This window comes from Hemibagrus wyckioides, linkage group LG14, assembly GCF_019097595.1.
Source record: "Hemibagrus wyckioides isolate EC202008001 linkage group LG14, SWU_Hwy_1.0, whole genome shotgun sequence".
Lineage (NCBI taxonomy): Eukaryota > Metazoa > Chordata > Actinopteri > Siluriformes > Bagridae > Hemibagrus > Hemibagrus wyckioides.
The window spans coordinates 4,498,283-4,519,898 of record NC_080723.1 but is presented as its reverse complement, the minus strand read 5'-3'; the positions used below and the strand labels follow the sequence as shown (position 1 = coordinate 4,519,898).

General features: G+C 41.3%; 1 protein-coding gene across 2 annotated transcripts; it reads left to right on the top strand.

Annotated features, from left to right (window-relative positions):
- The first annotated feature begins 19 nt into the window (after positions 1-19).
- On the top strand, positions 20-20,978 carry morc2 (MORC family CW-type zinc finger 2). 2 transcript variants are annotated; one of them, XM_058408891.1, is made up of 27 exons: positions 20-176; positions 1,153-1,314; positions 6,674-6,727; positions 6,813-6,847; positions 6,953-7,021; positions 7,145-7,235; positions 7,354-7,462; positions 8,591-8,750; positions 8,837-8,948; positions 9,051-9,176; positions 10,698-10,777; positions 10,922-11,004; positions 11,639-11,724; positions 12,500-12,640; positions 13,640-13,794; positions 13,880-14,008; positions 14,103-14,208; positions 14,371-14,503; positions 14,602-14,688; positions 14,869-15,159; positions 15,271-15,573; positions 15,676-15,736; positions 15,829-15,967; positions 17,645-17,821; positions 18,673-18,766; positions 18,956-19,144; positions 20,007-20,978. In XM_058408891.1, the coding sequence occupies exons 2-27, from the start codon at positions 1,247-1,249 to the stop codon at positions 20,073-20,075; spliced, it is 3,147 nt and encodes a 1,048-aa protein (XP_058264874.1). In that variant the 5' UTR covers positions 20-176; positions 1,153-1,246; the 3' UTR covers positions 20,076-20,978. The 2 variants fall into 2 exon arrangements, with proteins under 2 accessions (XP_058264874.1, XP_058264875.1); XM_058408892.1 differs by having other exon boundaries at positions 23-184.
- Positions 20,979-21,616: the final 638 nt, after the last annotated feature.

Sequence of the window (21,616 nt, the reverse complement as noted above, 5' to 3'; positions counted from 1 at the left end):
GCCTTCGATTTTTCGCTCTCTCTTGTGTTTTTGCGCAGGACAACGACCGAAGCTCGTGGGGTAAATTTTCGCGGCCTTCTCGGAGTCTTATGCACCGGGGATAAGGAATAAACACGATCAACTTCTGACAGCCGAAAAAAGCCTGGATAGAAACAACAAACGGCAATCCCTGGAAGGTTAAATGGTTTGCAATATCTCATGGACGCTTATGAAAATATAACTGCACTACTGGCATTTTAATACTAGTTAGCGCCTGTTAGCGAGCTAGCAGCTGAGGATATGGCATTACTACTAGGTGTAGCAATGGCAGATCATAACCTGACCACCGCTCAATGATGATAGATATTCAGTCTTGTCCGAGAAGGAATGACTCGAGATCCGGAGTGCATAGCATACATCCTTTTAGAGTATTGATGGTAATGTGTGAGTCTTGAGATATGCTTTAGAATAACTTTAGTGATTTAAAGTGTATTGAGTGGGCCCTGCTGCATGCAGTAGCCTGTGTTGCGGCCAGAAGGTGTGTGCAGGAGTGCCATGTAGCTCTTAACGTGTGGGACATGGCCACTATGCATCTCTCTCTCTCTCTTTCTCTTACACACACACACACACACACACACACACTTCATTCATCCTGATAATGATGGAAGGTCAGACAGCATGCTCATACTGTATCTCACTGGTGCCAAGCTATGGGGAAAAAAACAGATGATGGAGCTCATTGTTAACTCTAGCATTTGGTCACAGGTGGAAATATTCAGATAGACCTCTTTTAAATAGGGACGTGGTCACGGTTTCATGTTTCGGCTCATGACATGTGGTTGTCAACTACCCCGAGACAGTGTGACCGTGTGAAGCCTGTCATCAGTGTATTCACCAGAGTGAAAGATGATGTGGACAGTCTTTTGTCCAGAGGTGCAGCTTATATTTAACCAAAAACAGAAGTGGTTCGATTCTGTATTTGTTTCTGCATTTCGTTTGCTTCTCCCTTTGCGAAATAGATCGAATTATCTATCTATCTATCTATCTGTCTGTCTGTCTGTCTGTCTGTCTGTCTATCCATCCATCCATCCATCCATCCATCCATCCATCCAAATATGTGTGTGTGTGTGTGCCATAGTTGTTCTTAAAAAAAAGCTTTACTGTCTTTCCTAGGTGCTGCAGAAGTGCTGCAGAGGCACATCACTTCAAAAGTATGTAAAGAAAAGGAGTGATCAAGTGTGTTTTCCTCTGATTTCTGCTCAAGACAATGGCATACTCAAATTACAGCAGCTTAAACCGTGCTCAGCTCACCTTTGAGTACCTGCACACGAATTCGTAAGTATCAGCGCGAGTTTTTGCAAGTGTGAGAAATTGTCTGCATGGTTCCAGCGGGTGGGGGGGTTGTTGACGACTTAAGGGTTTTAATTACAAGGAATGAATCAGGAACTCCTTTTGGGCGTGTAATGCATGTACGGTTGCTGTTGTTGTAGAATGTATGATTCAGGATGAAAAAACATTTACACCAATCAGGCATAACATTATGAGCTGGATGTATATAGGTTGGATATATTAGGCAGGAAGTGAACATTTTGTCCTCAAAGTTGATGTGTCAGAGACAGGAAAAATGGGCAAGCGTAAGGATTTGAGCAAGTTTGACGAAGGGACAAATGGTGATGGCGGATAGACCATTGGATCAGAGCATCTCCAAAACTGCAGCTCTTGTGGGGTGTTCCCGGTCTGCAGTGGTCAGTATCTATCAAATGTGGTCCAAGAAAGGATCAGCGGTGAACCAGCGACAGGGTCATGGGTGGCCAAGGCTCAAGGATGCACGTGGGGAGCGAAGGCTGGTCCAACAGACGAGCTACTGTTGCTCAAATTGCTGAAGAAGTTAATGCTGGTTCTGATAGAAAGGTGTCAGGATACACAGTGCATGACGGGTCAGGGCTGTTTTGGCAGCAAAAGGAGGGCCAAGACAATATTAGGCAGGTGGTCATAATGCTACGCCTGATCTGTGTTTAAGAGAAATGGGTTGTTTATCATTTGAGGTGATTTATTGAAGCTGAAAACAATTCTATTTTTTTTTTTTTTTTTGGTCACTAGGAAATTTTGTTAATGACATACTCAGTTAAGATAAATAGAAAAATGAACTTGTTTGATTTTTGGATCTTGCACAATATTGTGCTGTAACATTTTTATATTATTATAACATTGAATAAATCACTCCATTGATTAATAACAGAGCAGGTACAGGGGTTGGACAATGAAACTGAAACACTGGCCAATTTAGTGTTGGAGGTTTCATGGCTACATTTGACCAGCCTGGTGGCCAATCTTCATTGATTGCACATTCCACCAGTAAGAGTAGAGTGTGAAGGTTTAATTAGCAGAGTAATAGCACAGTTTTGCTTAAAATATTGCAATGCACACAACATTATGGGAGACATATCAGAGTTCAAAAGAGGACAAATTGTTGGTGCACGTCTCGCTGGCGAATCTGTGACTAAGACAGCAAGTCTTTGTGATGTATCAAGAGCCACGGTATCCAGGGTAATGTCAGCATACCACCAAGAAGGACGAACCACATCCAACAGGAGTAACTGTGGACGCAAGAGGAAGCTGTCTGAAAGGGATGTCTGGGTGCTAACCCAGATTGTATCCAAAAAACATAAAACCACAGCTGCCCAACTCACTGCAGAATTAAATGTGCAGCTCAACTCTCCTGTTTCCACCAAAACTGTCCATCGGGAGCTCCACAGGGTCAATGTACATGGCCGGGCTGCTATAGCCAAACCTTTGGTCACTCGTGCCAATGCCAAAGTTCGGTTTCAATGGTGCCAGCAGCGAAAATCTTGGGCTGTGGACAATGTGAAACATGTATTGTTCTCTGATGAGTCCACCTTCACTGTCTTTTCCACATCCGGGAGAGTTACGGTGTGGAGAAGCCCCAAAGAAGCGTACCACCCAGACTGTTGCATGTCCAGAGTGAAGCATGGGGGTGGATCAGTGATGGTTTGGGCTGCAATATCATGGCATTCCCTAGGCCCAATACTTGTGCTAGATGGGCGCGTCACTGCCAAGGACTACCGAACCATTCTGGAGGACCATGTGCACCCAATGGTTCAAACATTGTATCCTGAAGGCGGTGCCGTGTATCAGGATGATAATGCACCAATACACACAGCAAGACTGGTGACAGAGTGGTTTGATGAACATGAAAGTGAAGTTGAACATCTCCTATGGCCTGCACAGTCACCAGATCTGAATATTATTGAGCCACTTTGGGGTGTTTTGGAGGAGCGAATCAGGAAACGTTTTCCTCCACCAGCATCACGTAGTGACCTGGCCACTATTCTGCAAGAAGAATGGCTCAAAATCCCTCTGGCCGCTGTGCAGGACTTGTACCTGTCATTCCCAAGACGAATTGATGCTGTATTGGCCGCAAAAGGAGGCCCTACACCATACTAATGAATTATTGTGGTCTAAAACCAGGCGTTTCAGTTTCATTGTCCAACCCCTGAACATATGTCACATCCTAGTGGTGTAACAGAAAAGCATTTACTGGGAGACTGTGAATCCTGATAATGCCACACCTACCTATGGCCAAGAGCGCAAAACTGATCATGCCTTCTGGGTGGGAGGGGTGGCTTTACTTTGACATTAGCCAGTCATGGGTATTTGTGAAGAGGACAGTTAACACTTTCTGTGTTGAAGGATTTTGGAGGCAGCGTGTACTAGCCCTCATGATGCCCATTTGGTACCTATTGTTTAAAAGGTTGAGAGCTGGCTGTTGGAAATTTGCAAATGAGCAAACTGATATTGGGATGTTGTTATCAAACTTGGAATGACTGCTAGATTGGTGCAACAACGAGGAGGACTCTTTTTTCCATTTATTACTGATCATCAAATGCTTAACCACGTTAAATATAAACGTAGGTCATCAATTTCACAGTCACTCATTTAATGACTTGGAACATTTTATTTACCAACAAGAGAAACAATATCAAGAGAAAACTCTCCTCCATCAGAGCTAATTGTGGCATTTTAGATTTAGAAAAATTAAAGAAGGTTTTGGTTTTTATTACTTTGGTAAGCCTCCTTGTGGTCCAGCGGCAGGATCTCGTGCTCTTGTTGCCGCGACCCGGGTTCGAATACCAGGCAGGGAGCAAACCCAGCCACTGAAGCGTTACCCGAATGATCCGCTGTGGCGACCCCAAACAGGAAGGAGCCGAAAGAACAACAACTACTTTGGTTATTATTAGTTTGGTATTAATACACATCTTATTACACTGTTATTATTATTACTATTATACTGTGAAGCCTAATACATTTGCACTTTTATTAATATATACACTGTGTGCACAATTATTAGGCAAATCATCATTTTTATGCATATTTTCCAAGTCCAAGCTGTATAAACATGAACGCTTATTGCATTTAAGCATATCAGGTGAAGTGTATTTGTGTAATGAGGGAGGGTGTGGCCTAAGGAGATCAACACCCTATATCAAGGTGTGCATAATTATTAGGCAGCATTTTTCCTCAGGCTTTTTTGGCCCATAAAAAGACATATAACTGACTCTGAAAAGTCAAAAATTGTAAAAAAAAAAAAAAAAAAAAGTCTTTGATATTTGGGCGTGATCACAGAACCATCAAACGTTTTGTTGCAAATAGTCAACAGGGTCAAAAGAAATGTGATGAGAAAAAAAGATGCAAATGAACTACCAAAGATTCAAGAAGAAACAAACGTGAAGCTACTGGAAACCCATTATCCTCCAGTGCTGTCATATTCCTGAACTGCAACCTACCTGGAGTCCCCAGAAGTACACAGTGTTCTGTGCTCAGAGACAGGGCCAAGGTAAGGAAGGCTGAAACCTGACCAAAACAACACACACAAGCTGAAACGTCAAGACTGAGCCAAGAAATATCTAAAGATTTTACAAAGGTTCTTTGGACTGATGAGATGAGAGTGACTCTTGATTGATGGGCACGTGGCTGGATCAGTGATGGGCGCAGAGCTCCACTTTGACTCAAGGAGCAAGGTGGACAGGTATTATTGAAGATGAGCTAGTTGGACCTTTTCTGGTTGAAGATGGACTCAAAATCAACTTCTAAACATACTTGCAGTTTTTAAAAGATAGTGGTACAGGAAAAAGTCTGCATCTTTCAAGAAGACCATGATATTTATGCAGGACAATGCTCCTTCACATGCATCAAAGTGCTCCACTGTGTGGCTAGCCAGTAAAGGCCTTAAAGATGAAACAAATAATGACATGACCCCCTTCCTCACCTGACCTAAACCCTATTGAGAACTTGTGGGCTCTTCTTAAACGGAAGATTTACAGTGAAGGAAAACACTACACCTCTCTGACCAGTGTCTGGGAAGCTGTGGTTGATACTGCAACAAAAAGTTGATCTTCAACAGATCAAGAAACTGACAGACTCTGTAAATGGAAGGCATTGAAAAGAAGAGTGGCCATATTGGTCACTGATTTCTTTTCTTTTTTTTTAAATGTCAGAAATGTTTATTTGTAAATTTTGAGCTGTTAACCTTAACTGATGAAAATAAGTGAGATGATAAGTTTGTCGTTTTACACTTGGTTGCATAATAATTCTGCACACTAATAGTTGCCTAATAATTAGGCACACGTAGAAGATTCTCCTAAGAAGGCCAAAACCTCACTTTTACTTCCTTAAATATTCAGGGTTTTTTTTTTTAACATTTTGGATTAAGCAAGACCACTGTAGTTGTTCAATAATGAAATTAATCCTCATAAATACAACCTGCCTAATAATTGTGTACACAGTGTATATGTAGAAAAAAAGCAGTATTATAGCTGTGCAGATCAATGTCAGTTAAGTTCATCGGTTTGGTTCACCATTGTGTTTTGTAACTGGTTTTTGGTTTTCTGAATGACCAGGAAGTGCTTCAGTTTAAATGAATAACCTGTTTTATCAGCATGCGTTTAGCCAAAAAGTGTGTTTTAGTTCAGAATGTTTCTGAGAAGGTTTTTTGTTTTTCCCCCATGTACTTGCTTTCTATGAACAGGCTACATCACACAATAAAGCATTGCTTTTGTTTTACATAAATATGATTACAGTGTGGAGTTCTGTAGGTCTTGTTCAGAAAAAATGTCTCTAACTCTCTGGTTCGTTAGGGGGAACAGTTCTGTTGTTTGTGTTCCTACCAAGTGGAAGGCCCAGGTTCGATTCCCAGCGAGTGCCCAAACCCCAGCCACTGGATGCTGTGCCGGTCCCAAGCCCAGATAAAATGGGAGGGTTGCATCAGGAAGGGCATCCGGCATAAAATCTGTGCCAAGTTGTTGTGCTGACCGGTTGGTCCACTGTGGCGACCCCTCACACACGTAGGAAGCAGCTGAAAGATCAACAACAACAACATAATCTTTGTAGACAAGATTGACTTGCTAAACAAAAAATGTATAGATATTGAAGCAGTCATTTTTGTGTGTGTCTGGGTTTTCCCCCTCTATAAGGAGTTTATATGAACGATATTCCATTGCTCATCTGTATCCCTATTCATCCACATGCAAACTGCTATTAATATAAATTGACTGATCTTGTGAATTTTGTCAAGCACCAGGGGTGCATGATGTCGTTGTCCACTTGATGTTAATATTTCTACTGATAGTAGTATTGTCTTTTGATTTTTTTTTTTTATGTTGTATTTAACCAACAGGACAACACACGAGTTTCTTTTCGGAGCTCTGGCTGAGCTTGTAGATAATTCCAGGTATCCCTTCCCTTTCTTATTCAAAGGTAATAAACATTGAAAATGGCTTAAATATAGAAATCTTATTATTGTGTTTCATCTACAGAGATGCAAATGCCACAAGGATTGACATATATACAGGTACTGAAACATTCAAAAGCACATAGAGAAGGGTATTCATAATCAAGCTTAATTTCACATGATATTTAATGAATTGCTTTTATATCAATTGTCTTGGAAATTCAGAGAAAAGACCAGACCTTCGAGGCGGCTTCATGCTTTGTTTCCTGGATGATGGGACTGGAATGGACCCGAGTGAGTACATTTTATTTTATACTTTGATGTAATGCTTTCAAAAGCATTACATCAGCGTCACCTCTCAGTAGACACATTGTAGTTGTTGAATCCTAAGGAAGAATGCCAATCTTATTTGCATAGGTGAGGCAACGCATGTTATTCAGTTTGGCAAATCCAGCAAGAGGTTTCCTGAGTCCACACATATTGGCCAGTATGGAAATGGCCTTAAGTCGTAAGTGCCTTGGATATGCTTGGATATGAGCTTCCATAAGTTCTCATGAAAGAAAAGACTTGTAGTTATGTATTTTACAAAATCCTCTCCCCCATGATTTTTTTTTATTGTTTTTTAGTGGGTCAATGCGTATTGGCAAAGACTTCATCCTGTTCACGAAGAAAGATGACAAATTAACATGTTTATTTTTGTCCCGAACATTTCATGAAGAGGAGGGGCTGGATGAGGTAAGAAGTGATCTTCTTGATCTTATCTCATAGAACATAAGAAATGCTCAGAGTCATATATATATATATATATATATATATATATATATATATATATATATATATATATATATATATATATATATATATATATATATATATATACATACACACACACACACACTATATATGTGTGTGTGTGTGTATATATATATATATATATATATATATATATATATATATATATATATATATATATATATATATATATATATATACTGCTGAAAAACACTTTTTAATCAGAGTAGAGCATCAAGTCTGTAAAACTCCTGGGATATTGATCAGGTCACTTAAGTAGCAGAGGGGATTGTTTATCAGTTTCAGCTGCTTTGGTGTTAATGACTTTAACAACAGGTGCACTATATGGGCAATAATGAGACAATCCCTAAAACAGGAATGTCTGACTGTTTTTCAGTAGTTTTGGCTAGGGTCAGTGTCACTACTGGTAGCATAAGGCGATACCTGGACCCTACAGGGGTTGCACAGACAGTCCAAATCCTCCGGGATGGCACACCAACTTGTGCCATTGCCAGAAGGTTAGCTGTGTCTCCCAGCACAGTGTCAAGAGCATGGAGGAACAACCCTGATCCAATGACTGAAAATCATGCAGAGTGAACTTGGCGTTAGTGGATAGGATATATATTAGGCAGCAAGTGAACATTTTGTCCTCAAAGTTGATGTGTTAGAAGCAGGAAAAATGGGCAAGCATAAGGATTTGAGCGAGTTTGATGATGAAGGGCCAAATTGTGATGGCTAGACCACTGGATCAGAGCATCTCCAAAACTGCAGCTCTTGTGGGGTGTTCCCGGTCTGCAGTGGTCAGTATCTGTCAAAAGTAGTCCAAGAAGGGAACAGCGGTGAATTGGCGACCAAGGGTCAAGGCTACTTGATGCACGTGGAGAGCGAAGGCTGAAGAGGTTAATGCTGGTTCTGATAGAAAAGTGTCAGAATACACAGTGCATGATGGGTCAGGGCTGTTTTGGCTAGATATATACATATATAGATAGATATATTTGTTCTTAAAAATAAACACACCTTCTTGGATAGCATGATAACATTTTGTGCCCTCTCACATTCACATGCTTGTAGGTTATTGTTCCATTGCCCAGTTGGGATCTGAAGACCCAGCAGCCTCTTACTCAAGACCCAGAGAAATATGCGATTGAGACAGAGCTCATTTTCAAATACTCGCCTTTCAAGAGTGAAGAGCAGCTCTTTCAGCAGTTCAAAAAAATCGAGGGAGCCAGTGGTATGATTTCTAAATTCACAAAGTTCTCAAGTTGTTTGACTCTGAATATGTGTGAGTCTGTTTAAACCTTGTGTGTGCATTTTTAGGGACACTGGTCGTAGTTTATAATCTGAAACTTATGGACAACAGAGAGCCTGAGTTGGATGTGCAGACAGATCATCAAGATATCCTGATGGCAGGGACACCTCTAGAGGGAGTGTGAGTACTTCAGGCACCATCCATCCAAATCTATGTTGTCTTATTTAATTTCTTCTTCTCAAGTCATTTTGCTTCATAAGTAAATGTTTGTTTTTGGAACAGGAAGCCTGAAAGGCGGTCGTTTCGTGCCTATGCAGCCGTTCTTTACATCGATCCTAGGATGAGAATCTTTATTCAGGGACACAAAGTCAGGACCAAGAGGCTCTCTTGCTGCTTATATAATCCTAGGTATACACACATGCACACACAGCATTTGTACATGGTTATGCTTTTTTTTGTAATTTAACAAAAAAATATTTTGTGTAAGAGGCTGCAAATGCTTGTAATAGTTCATCTCTGGTTTTATTTAACACTCATGACATCCAAAAAAAAATAGATGAGCAAAAAGTAAATTAGAGATGCGTATTTTTCCATATTCTTTTTGTCTTTATGATGGCAACATGGAGTTAGAACAGTATTTGTGTCAAATATCTTTACAGAGCTACACTATATTGCCAAAAGTTTTGGGACACTCCTCCAAATCATTGAATTCAGGTTTGAAATCATGACTACTAAATATTACATGGTCAACTCTTAGTGGTGTTAAAACAAAGTGGAAGCAACTGGAAACAACAGCAACTCATCCACGATGTGGTAGACAACGGAAATTCACAGGGCAGGGTCAACGCATGCTGAGGAGCACAGTTCACAGAAGTCACCAACTTTCTGCAGAGTCAGTAGCTATAGACCTCCAAACTTTGAGTGGCCTTCAGATGAGCTCAAGAACAGAGCGTTGAGAGCTTCATGGAATGGGTTTTCATGACCGATCAGCTGCATCCGAGCCTTATATCACCTAGTGCAATGCAAAGCATCGGATGCAGTGATGTAAAGCATGCCACCACCGGACTCTAGAGCAGAGGAGACGTATTCTCTGGAGTGACCGATCACGCTTCTCTGTCTGGCAATCTGATCGACGAGTCTGGGTTTGGTGGTTCTCAGGAGAATGGTACTTGCCTGACTGCATTGTGCCAAGTGTAAAGTTTATTGGAGGGGGGATTATGGTGTGGGGTTGTTTTTCAGAGGTTGGCCTTTGCCGCATAGTTCCAGTGAAAGGAACTCTTAATGCTTCAGCATACCAAGACATTTGGATTTCATGCTCCCAACTTTATGGGAACAGTTTGGGGATGATCCAACGTCCCCTTCCTGTTCCAACATGACTGCACACCAGTGCACAAAGCAAGGTCCATAAAGACATGGACAAGAGAGTTTGGTGTGGAGGAACTTGGCTGGCCTCAACTTGATTGAATATCTAGGCCTTCTCATCCAACATCAGTGCCTGACTTCACAAATGGTCAAAAAAACCCAGAAAAACCTTAACCCTTGTGGAAAGCCTACCCAGAAGAGTTGAAGCTGTTATAGCTGCAAAGAGCAGGCAAACTCCATATTAAGAATGGGATGTCATTAAATTTCATGTGCATGAATAGGCAGACATCTGAAAACTTTTGGCAATATAGTGTACCCTTCAATGAGTTAAGTAAGTTGATGCATCACATTGTGATAGTAACATGTTTTAAGGCACTTTGCGTTCCTGTGTTCACATCAGGTATAGGATGTTTCTGTTAACATGTTCACAGGAAATTGGGTTAGAAAAAATATAGATCAAATTTGATCTGGTACCAGTGCAATGTTTATGGTATTATTAGATGTTCACTTTTGGATGAGTTCATCTTTAAGCAAAGTTATTCTTAGATAGTGTTTGCTTTTTTGCAGGATGTATAAATACACATCAACACGCTTTAAAACACGTGCAGAGCAAGAAGTAAAAAAAGCTGATCACCTTGCGAAACTTGGTGAGTACATTAAAACACACATGTGCTTTACAGTGGGTACTAGTGATGAGTCCAAAGCTGGCCATTAAAAAAAAATACTGATTGGTGTTTGGATTCGTGAACTGGGTGATCTTCATAGTCCTGTCTGCTTTTTTTACTCTAAAGCGGAGGAGAAGGCCAGAGAAGCAGAGAGTAAAGCTCGCGCTCTGGAATTGAAACTGGGAAGTGATTTATCTAAAGAGGCCAGGGTGAGAACTCACAACTATCTGTTACTCATTACCCATGTCATAAACACTATATGACCAAAGTCACATGACCACACACACATCCAAATGTGAGTACTATGGGCATTAACATGGAGTTGGTCTTCCTGTTATAATAATCTCCACTCTTCTGTAAAGACTTTCCACTAGATTTTGGTGCCTTGATGTGAGAATTTGTGTTCAAAAGCATTATTAAGGTCAGGTACTGATGTTTTGGGATCCAGTCAGTGTTCCAGTTCATCTCAAAGGTGTTCATTAGGGTTAAGGTCAGGGCTCTGTGCAGAACGCTTGAATTCTGCCCCTCCAACTTTGCCAAATCATGTCTTCATGGGCATTGCCTTGTGCATCGTCATGCTTGAACAGCTTCAAGCCTCTTAGCTGTAGTGAAATGAATATACACTTGTGGGCCCGTAACTTTATGGCAACAGTTTGAGGATGAACCACATTTGTGTGTGATGTCAGGTGTCCACAGGTTTTTGGCCATATAGTGTATATCAGGTCTCTTTATTACTAATAGTAGTCATGGTCATTTATTTTATGTTTTCGTAATTAGTGTCTATAGGTGTATGTATACAGGTTGTTCTATTAAATTGTTGCTGTCTGTCTCAATTGTTTTCAGACTGCATTGAGAAAAGCACAAGATTCAGCTGTGGCACTGCGTGCAGAAGCTAATCGGAAACAAGCCATTCATGCTTCTAAACAGAAGTACTGCCTATTAACACACACACACACACACACACAGATTTACATAAACACTGACACAAAAATCTGCCCATATGAGGCAGCCAAAGACATTCGGACACGGTTCCCAGTAGTTCAGAGACGTGTCAAAGTTTATCACATCAGCATTCATTTCTAAAATGTTTAAACAAGACCTGAGCCACATGTCACGTCACTTGTTATAGCAGTCCTCTCCTCAGTTACATGCATTACCACTTCCTTACATTGTGAACTGCTAGGGTTGTTTCCCTTGGAGTTCATGGAAGTGATGTGCAAGAGTCATCAGAAGGGATTCTTGCTTCTTATAAATAGTGCTGATACCAAGAGTTATAATTGCTGTTACTGCCACCTATGGAAGGTGAGAATCAGACACGTTGCAGAGCCACATGAGCTGCATTGAAGCCACATTGTGTGAGCAAAATGTTGCTGCCTCATAAATGAAAGAAGGCACCTAACCTGCGTTCAAGTGCGCTAGAACAATCAGTTCCATCAAACGTGGGCTAACTACAGCGTCCCTTTATCATGCTTTCTCCCGATGTACTTGTTAGCATTATCTCATAAAAATCAAGAGCAACTGTGCCCTGTGTTCAAGACACAGCCTCCATTTGCCAACGTCAGAAAGAGGACAAGCATGATGCATTAGGGCCTTTTTTAAAGGTTCCCCACATTCGGTCACATTCACAAGGTTCTGACAACAAAGTGATGTAGGAAAGAAGCAAACAGGAAATTAACCCTCTGATTGCTGATCTTCATGTGGCAGGGCACTGAAGGAGCCCAAAGAGTTGAATTTCATCTTCGGTGTGAACATTGAAAGGCGAGACCAAGACGGCATGTTTATCTATAACTGTAGTCGACTCATTAAGATGTACGAGAAGACCGGGCCACAGCTGGATGGAGGAATGTGAGTATATTCTGTGGACATGTAGCACATATAACGTTTCAAATGCACCTGTCATGTGCGTTAGTAATAATTCAAAATCATTACACTTGTCTTTCAATCTTGACCACATTTCATCAATAATTCAAGGTGCTTCTTCTCAGTTTAGAACATTTAGTTGTTAGTTTTTAGACTTCAGTGACCTAGAAGCTTCAAATTCTTCATATACAGTGGAGATCAAAATTTGAGAACAATTTAGGAACAATTTTAGGAATAATGTAATCTTCATTGCTCAACATTTGAAAGAATTTTTGTTGTGGGTGTACCATGTTAACAGAACAGCGTTTTACAACATAACCAAGGCACTTCACCAAAAAAATAAATAAAATTTCATTGCTAAAGTGATCTTTGGACATGTTCTCCTCTGTCCACACAAAATGCACCTCAGCAAAGGTTAGTCTAGACTTTTGATTCTTTCTGCTAATGAGAGGTTTGGTCACTGCATAGTGGGCTTTCAGTCCAGATTCTCTTCAACGTTGAGACACCGTATGATGAGACAGATCCTTACTCTGTAAGGATCCCAGCTGCGGTGTTAAATCGATTGCCCATTGAGATTCTCTCTCTTGCATTTATCTTTCATGGACGACCAGCCTTCTTGGTGGACTTGAATGAGTTTGTGATGTTGTAAAGATGCAATATTCTAAAAATCACAGATTTGGAATGACCAACTTATCTTGCTATGGCTGAAAGGGTCAACCCTTTGGCCTTCATTTTTCAGTTGCTTTAGAAAGGCTGTTCTTGCAAAATCAATGAAAACTGAACAATCTGGTTGAAAAACTGCTCCTGTTTAGATCGTTTAAAATAGGACTTGAAATTTAGGAAATTGTAGGTTGTTGTCTAATTTTGATCTCCACTGTACATCTTGAAAGCCTTGTATGCTTAAGTTGAGTTACTGATATGTAAATGTCTGGTGTTGGTTGTAGTAGGATATTGATTGCTTCGAGATGTTTGTGCATATTTCAGGGCATGTGGAGGAGTAGTAGGGGTGGTAGATGTTCCCTACCTTGTCTTAGAACCAACGCATAACAAGCAAGATTTTGCAGATGCAAAGGAGTACAGACATTTACTCAGAGCTATGGGAGAATATCTTGCCCAATACTGGAAGGACATTGGTATAGGTGAGCATGTGAGGTCTTATCAAATTTACGTTCTTTATTTCCCCTTATGAATTGCTAAATTTTTATAACTTCATTTATCGAACAGCTCAGAAAGGCATAGTGAAGTTCTGGGATGAGTTCGGCTACCTATCGGCCAACTGGAATGCTTCACCTTCGAACGATCTCAGGTTCCGCCGGCGCAGAGCCATGGAGATTCCTGTGACGATACAGTGTGGTACGACCACACCCTCTGATAATGGCCTGATAATGCAGTTCGTTATGTAGACCGCTTTCATTAACATGCTGGCTCACTGTTTCTGTTCTCTCAGATAAATGTTTGAAGTGGCGTACATTGCCGTTTCAGATGGACGCTGTGGATAAGCGTTACCCAGATAGCTGGGTCTGTCTCATGAACCCTGATGGAACTCAAGATAGGTATAGAAAATAAAAACGATAAGAGGGTTTGACTGGTATTTTGTGAATTCCCTCTTCTTCTTTTTTTATTATTATTATTATATGTACACTCGCCACTCCTTGTCTTTCATCGCTTTCAGATAATCGTTTTCTACTCTTTCTCACACCATTTCTGACCCTCAGGTGTGACGCCCCTGAGCAGAAGCAAAATTTACCAGTTGGTATTTTGAAAAAAGACACCAAAACGTCAGAAGATAAGCAAAAAGAGCTCTCTGAAAAAATTCGGCAGCAACAGGAGAAATTGGAGGCTCTACAGGTACTGCTATCATATATAGTTTTTGCTCTAAATTGCTTTTCTGTCTGATTGTTGTCTGTGTGATGTGATGAAACTTATTACATTACCTTCCTTTACAGAAAACCACAACTGTTAAGTCAGCAGCAGATATAAAACAGCTCCCACTAGATGTCAGTGTGAAGAATGCTGAGGAGCGTGCACCTCAGGTACTGTTATTGAACAGTGTCCAAATTAAAGATGGCTGTAACAACTACGTTAACAATTATTACGGAAGCACCTCACAAGGATAATGTGACAAAAGAGTGTGTGCGTGCCTGTTGGCTTGTGTATATATATGAATGGGTGAAAGAAAGAGACAGGATTGTATGGTTTATATTTTCTATTAGACTGCCATTCGGTCATCACAGCGTGCAGCGGCTCGTCCTCGTTCACCTCCACTTCCCGCAGTGGTGAAAAATGCGGTCAGTCACTCGCCTGCATCTAAAACTCCACCTCAAAAATCGTCAGGACCTTCACGTCCAAGTAGAACTCCACCAGCTGCTACCCCTCCAGCCAAAGCCAAAACAGCCCCCACCCCGACCCCCAAATCGGCGAAAGCCACCACTAAATCCGCACCCACGCCTCCACCTTCGAAAGCATCGGCACGCAGGAGCATAACTCAGACACGCAATACAACAGTGAGTACGCACAAACATTACCGTTAGCAAGCAATCGATCGTAAGTCTGTATAAATGCGAGCCTTAAGTTTTAATAAGAAATTCAAATAATATATCTGTAAATGGTTCTAGCCCTCCTCGACAAAGACGACCAGGCAAGCATCGGCCAGCAAGAGAGGAAGTGCCAAGAAGGGTGGTAAAGTACAAAAAGACGACGAAGAAGAAGAAAGTGAAGAGGAAGAGGAGGATGAGCAAGAAGAAGAAGAGGAGGAGGAGGAGGAGGAAGAAGAAGAAGAAGAAGAAGAAGAAGAAGAGAGTGAAGAGGAAGAAGAGCCACAACCTAAGAAATCTAAAATGGCAGCACCTGCTCAGCCTCGTGGCAAGGGAACAGTAGAGAAGAAGGTGGTGCCAACCAAACAAGCTAATAACACAGAGGTATTTTAATCATGCCACAATGTTCTTCATTCCTCTTTGAAAATGCTCTACTGTATAAGCACAGTTATAGCATAACAATTAATCATAAGTCGTCTGTTGTAGCGAGTCAGCAATAGCACAGAAGAAGATTTAAAACAGGACGCACTGAAAAATGCACATAAAGGTACCAGAACCTTCTATTTAAATATAGAAAACAAACTTGGAAAATTTGAGTTTGGAAATGGCAGACTTGCATTAAGTATGTGTGTTTCACAGATAAAGGCTTACAGGTGGAGGCGAAGGTGAATGGAGAATGGTTCACTGGCCGCGTGACTGCAGTTGAAACAGGAAAAGAGAGCGTGCGCTGGAAAGTAAAGTTTGACTACGTCCCCATGAACACTCCACGAGATCGCTGGTACGGATTTACATGCATGACAAAATATTTTACAGTTTTGTGTAAATTCAGCTTTACTTCTAATTGCCAGTGCACACAGTGTTCATATTGAGGGTGGATTTTTTTTGTTGGAAGTGGGGAATTACCACAAGTTCTATCCTCCAAGCATAAGTATTCCCCTTTCCTGGATTTTACCTTAATTGGAATGTTTGCAATTTGTTTTCCACATGAAGGTGCAAAATATTGTTTTTTTTCCTGACAGAAGATTAATCAAAGAAAAAGCAGACATTTGTCGGTTGCATAAGTACTGCACACTACTAGGTACTGTCTTGTTATGACCTCTGCCCCAGTCCCAAGTTTTCTTTTTAGGAATTGCGTCTATTCGTTTCCATCCATCTTGCCCTCAACCCTGTGTAGTTTCTCAAACCCTGCTAACGATGCTGCCACTATCGTGCTTCACTGATGGGATGGTGCTCTCAGGATGATGTGATGGGATTCTGCCAAACATACTGCTTTGTGCCATGGCAAAAAAAATTGTCCCAGAGAAACTTTTGTTTGCTCTGTTTGAACTCTAATGGCGAGTTCACACTGCACGATTTTAGCCCTGAATTTGACTCGCCGGCAGGTTTTGCGAGATCACCGACAAATACCCGAAATCGGAGGCACATCGGTCACGCAGTGTGAATGATCACAGAAGTGATCTGAGAGAATTTGCCGATGCGTCACTGGTGCCCATGCCATGGACCAGCCGGCGATTCAAAACCCTGCCGTGTGAAATGAGTTCTGACTGAAAAATACATTGGCGATGACCTTCAGCCAATGAGAGAGTAAGATACAGGGCAGGAAGTTCGGGGAGGAGTTATAGACCGCAATATCACACAACTGGCATGGCTTATCACTTCTTGCGTGCGTTCGGTTGTGACAGGTTGTTGGTGATTCTTCTTATTGTGAAATCATGCAATGTGCCGCGATCCATCGTGCAGTGTGAACACAGCAGTGAACTGAATGCTCCCTCAGATAGTCATGCAGCGCGTGAACGACGGTTATCATGACCACTTTGAAAATCGTGCAGTGTGAAAACCTGTCGCGTGGAACACTCCATATGGCATTTCATATTGCTTGCCGACTTGTTGACAAATGCTCTCTTTACCTGGGCACTGACTTTTGGTGGACAAGACATACTCACAGGCATGGTCTGTTCTGCTTTTAATAATGATTGAATCAGTGTTCAGTACAATGTTCAGTGTGTGGTATACTTTTGCAACCCTAATTGATAGTTTTTCAGATACTTTCATGTTTTGATAGCTTTTTGTTCTTCATCATTCTCTTTACTTATATACACTCTTTATCATCTCAAGCCTTCCAGGAAAGGACACTTTACATTGAGATCATGTGACACCTTACATACACAGGTCACATGTGACTTCTGATGGCAACTGGTTTCGCCAGAAGTGTTTCACAGCAGTCTTTACATTCTATATGTGCAAGCAATGTATACGGTATATTTCCTGGGCTATTTTATAGGCCGGTTTCTGCTTTATGGATTTTGCACTACTAAAATGTTCCACGAAGGAATTCATCAGAAATTGGAAATATATCTGCCTACCATAGTGCTTGATCAAAAAAATGACACTTGAGGTTGTGATGCAGTATACAATTTCATCTTGAAAATTAAATGTTTTACTTTCTTTTGCTAAGGGTATTTAAAGGCAGCGAGGACGTCCGCCTTATGCGGCCTGCCTCACCAGAGTCACATAGTCCAGACACCAATCAGGGACCAGCACGGTCTGTGACTCCTCCCACTGCAGCAGAGCCTGATACGACCCAAAGTGGCCCAAGCAGAGAAACGACAGAAGGCCTCGTCACTATGATGAGGTGGGTGTGTGTAACTGGTAACATGCATTTATACACTTTATTAGGAACACCTGTACCACATGCGTCAATCGTGTGGCAGCAGTGCAACACATAAAATCACGCGGATACGAGCCAGCAGCGTTCACGTCAACTATCAAAATGGAGAACAAATGTGATCTCGGTGATTTTGACCGTGGTATGATTGTTGGTGCCAGAAAGGCTGGTTTGTGTATTTCTTTAAGTGCTCTTGGGATCTCTTGGGATTTTCACACACAGTTGTGTAGACTGAAATGCTTGATAATTAATGAGGTCAGTGGAAACCAGTCTGAGCTATCAGAAAGGCTGCACATTTGTGGTGAGAAGAAAAGCTTCTTAGAATGCACATGGTGGAGGTTACAACAGTGGAAGACCACTTTAGGTTTCATTTCCGTCAGCCTGCAGGGAGAAAAAACATAGCCTGGTCTAATTGGTCTGGTTCTTGCTGAGCCACACACATGGTAGGAGCTATATTTGTTGCCAACAGCATGAATCCATGGATCCATGCTGCCTTGTGTCAACAGTACAGGCTGGTGGAGGTAGTGTATTGGTATGGGGAGCATTTTCTTGGCACACTTTGAGCCTGTTAATACCAATCAATCATCTTTTGAATGCCAGAGCCTGTTTGAGTACTGTTGCTGATTATGTGCCACTTTCATGTACTCATCTTCTAATGGCTACTTCCAACACGATGACCAGAATCTCAGAGGAATCCTGTGAAATGCATGTCATGAATAATAATAGAAGGGACGCCCTGCCCAGTATTAGCACAGTGTTCCTAATAAAATGAGTATACATATTTGTTTTGAATTGACATTATTTTGTGTTAATTCTAGGACGTTGCTGCGGTACTTTTTCCCGCCTGATTTCCGAATCCCAAAAGATTCTGTCAACACTATGAGTGCTGAAGACCTTGTGGCTTTCCCCATTGTGAGTACATTCTCACTGTTGTGTGGCTTAATTTTTTTTTTTTTTTTGACTAATTTAATCAGCATTAACTGGAAGTCCGTTCAACTTCGAAGTTCTAAACATCTCTGCATTCTCATAGTGTCCTAGTCGATGCCTGTGTGCTAACGCAAGTTCAGCATTAACTAACGCAAGCTGTGCGTGTGTTTGCAGAAAGAGTATTTTCAGCAGTATGAGGCAGGGCTGCAGAAACTGTGTAACTCGTACCAGAGCCGTGCTGAATCTCGAGCTCGGGCCGTGGAGGAAAAGAGCAACGGAGCAGAGACTAAGCTCAGAGAGTCTGAAGAAAAACTACGCAAACTCAGAACAAATATTGTTGCACTGCTGCAGAAAGTCCAGGAGGTCTGACACACTCTTTCTCTCTCACACACACAAACACACACAATTAAAATTAAGTTTTATAAGTGAGAATCATACAGTATATTGTCAAAGGTTTTGGGACACCCCTCCTAACGATTAAATTCAGGGGTTGGGCTCGGCCCCTTAGTTCCAGTGAAAGGAATTCTTAATGCTTCTGCATACCAAGACATTTTGGATAATTTCATGCTTTGTGGGAACAGTTTGGAGATGACCCCTTCCTGTTCCAACATGACTGCACACCAGTGCACAAAGCAAGGTCCATAAAGACATGTATAAGAGAGTTTGGTGTGGAGGTACATGACTGGCCTGTACAGAGTCCTGACCACAACCTGATAGAATACCTTTGGAATAAATTAGAGCAAAGACTGCAAGCCATTCCTAATCTGGGACGTCTGCCTTTACATGCACATGAATGTAATATGGAGTTGACCCGCCCTTCACAGCTATAACAGCTTCAACTCTTCTGGGAAGGCTTTAGGAGTGTGTTTTTCCACGAGAAGTGCATTCACTGGCACTGATGTTGGATGAGAAGACCTGGCTTGCAGTCTTCGCTCTAATTCATCCCAAAGATGTTGGAACAGGAAGGGGTCATCCCCAAAGCATGAAACTATCCAAAATGTCTTGATATGCAGAAGCATTAAGAGTTCCTTTCACTGGAACTAAGGGGCCGAGCCCAACCCATGAAAAACAACACCTTAATTCAATGATTTGAAAGGGTGTCCCAATACTTTTGGGAATATAGTGTAAGCCTGGACCTGTTAATAGGTCTGTGGACATTTTGTTTAATCATGTGTGTTCCTATATATAACATGTCTGAACAAATATGGATGTTTTTTTTTCCTAGGATATTGAGATCAGCAGCGATGATGAGCTGGATGCCTACATAGAGGATCTGGTCACTAAGGGAGAGTGAAACACTTCAGCGCTTATATGTTTCTCCCTGTTTCTTTGTTTGTATGTCCTCTCAAAACCTGATCTCTTTGTTCATCCGTATTTTCATTTTATTTCAGATCTTCTGTTGACTGATGAAGTCACAGCATTTCCGTTATGTCTCCCACGTCCAGTCTGAAGTTAAAGATGTGCAGGCAGTATTTTTCCCAAAAATATGACACAGTTCCTTCGCGCTGTCGCATCCCCTAGCTCAGGGGTGTCCAATCTTATCCACAAAGGGCCGGCGTGGGTGCAGGTTTTCATTCCAACCGAGCAGAAGCCACACTTGAGCCTATTGAAAGCCAAGATCAGTTGGTTAAACAGGTGGAATCAGGTGTGGCTCCTGATAGATTAGAATGAAAACCTGCACCCACACTGGCCCTTTGTGGATAAGATTGGACATCCCTGCTCTAGCTGATTAAATTACGATGCATATATTATGAGCTTTGACCAAAGGAGCTTATATGCTTTGCATCATTTACTTTACACAGACATTAGATTCTCTGTTTGTCTCTTTATTTTAATACATATCTGAGTATTTCATTCCCAGCTCCAAAAGAAAAACCAGTGTATCAGTATGACCTTGAAGCGTTAAAGAGAAAGGGGAAAAAAAATATTGTTATGAAGACGTCACTTTGGATACTTAATGGCTGTAACTTTAATGTTCGATCCCTGCTCGCTTTTTTGGTTCCCGTAGGTTTCCTGTGTTTTGCAAGTATTAGCGTGAGGTCCAAGGCTGATTTATTATTATTTTTTTCGTTCTGAGTAAGTGCAGAATGAGTTATCCCACGGTTCACAGCATTTAGTCACGTCTTTATATATAAGTATATTTTTTAAACACTTTTAAGAAAATGTTCCAATGTTACAATAAAACTTACGATGTTTATGAAGTGTTCTGTTGTTTCTCTTCGGATGTATCAGGCGTAACATTATGACCACCTGCCTAATATTGTGTCTGTCTGTCCCTTTTTGCTGCCAAAACAGCCCTGAACCATCGAGGCATGGACTCTACTAGATCCCTGAAGGTGTGCTGTGGGATCTGACACCAAGATGTTAGCAGCAGATCCTTTAAGTCCTGTAACTTTCCAGGTGGGGCCTCCATGGGCCTTGCAACTTACAGGACTTAAAGGATCTGCTTTTCATAGACCACTTTTGATAGATACTGACCACTGCAGTTTTGGAGATGCTCTGATCCAGTGGTCTAGCCATCACAATTTGGCCCTTTGTCAAACTCGCTCAAATCCTTACGCTTGTCCATTTTTCCTGCTTCTAACACATCAAGTTTGAGGACAAAATGTTCACTTACTGCCTAATATATCCCACCCACTCATCAGTGTTATTCACTTCACCTCTAAATGGTCATAAGGTTATGCTTGATCGGTGTACATGTAAATACATGTCTTCTTTAAGTAATTATATATCATTATGATACTTGTGTATTAACGAACATTGATGCAGAGTCATTCAGTAAATATTGTCTTGAAGTGTTTAAGCCTAAAGCCTTACATGAAATCTTGCTAAAAA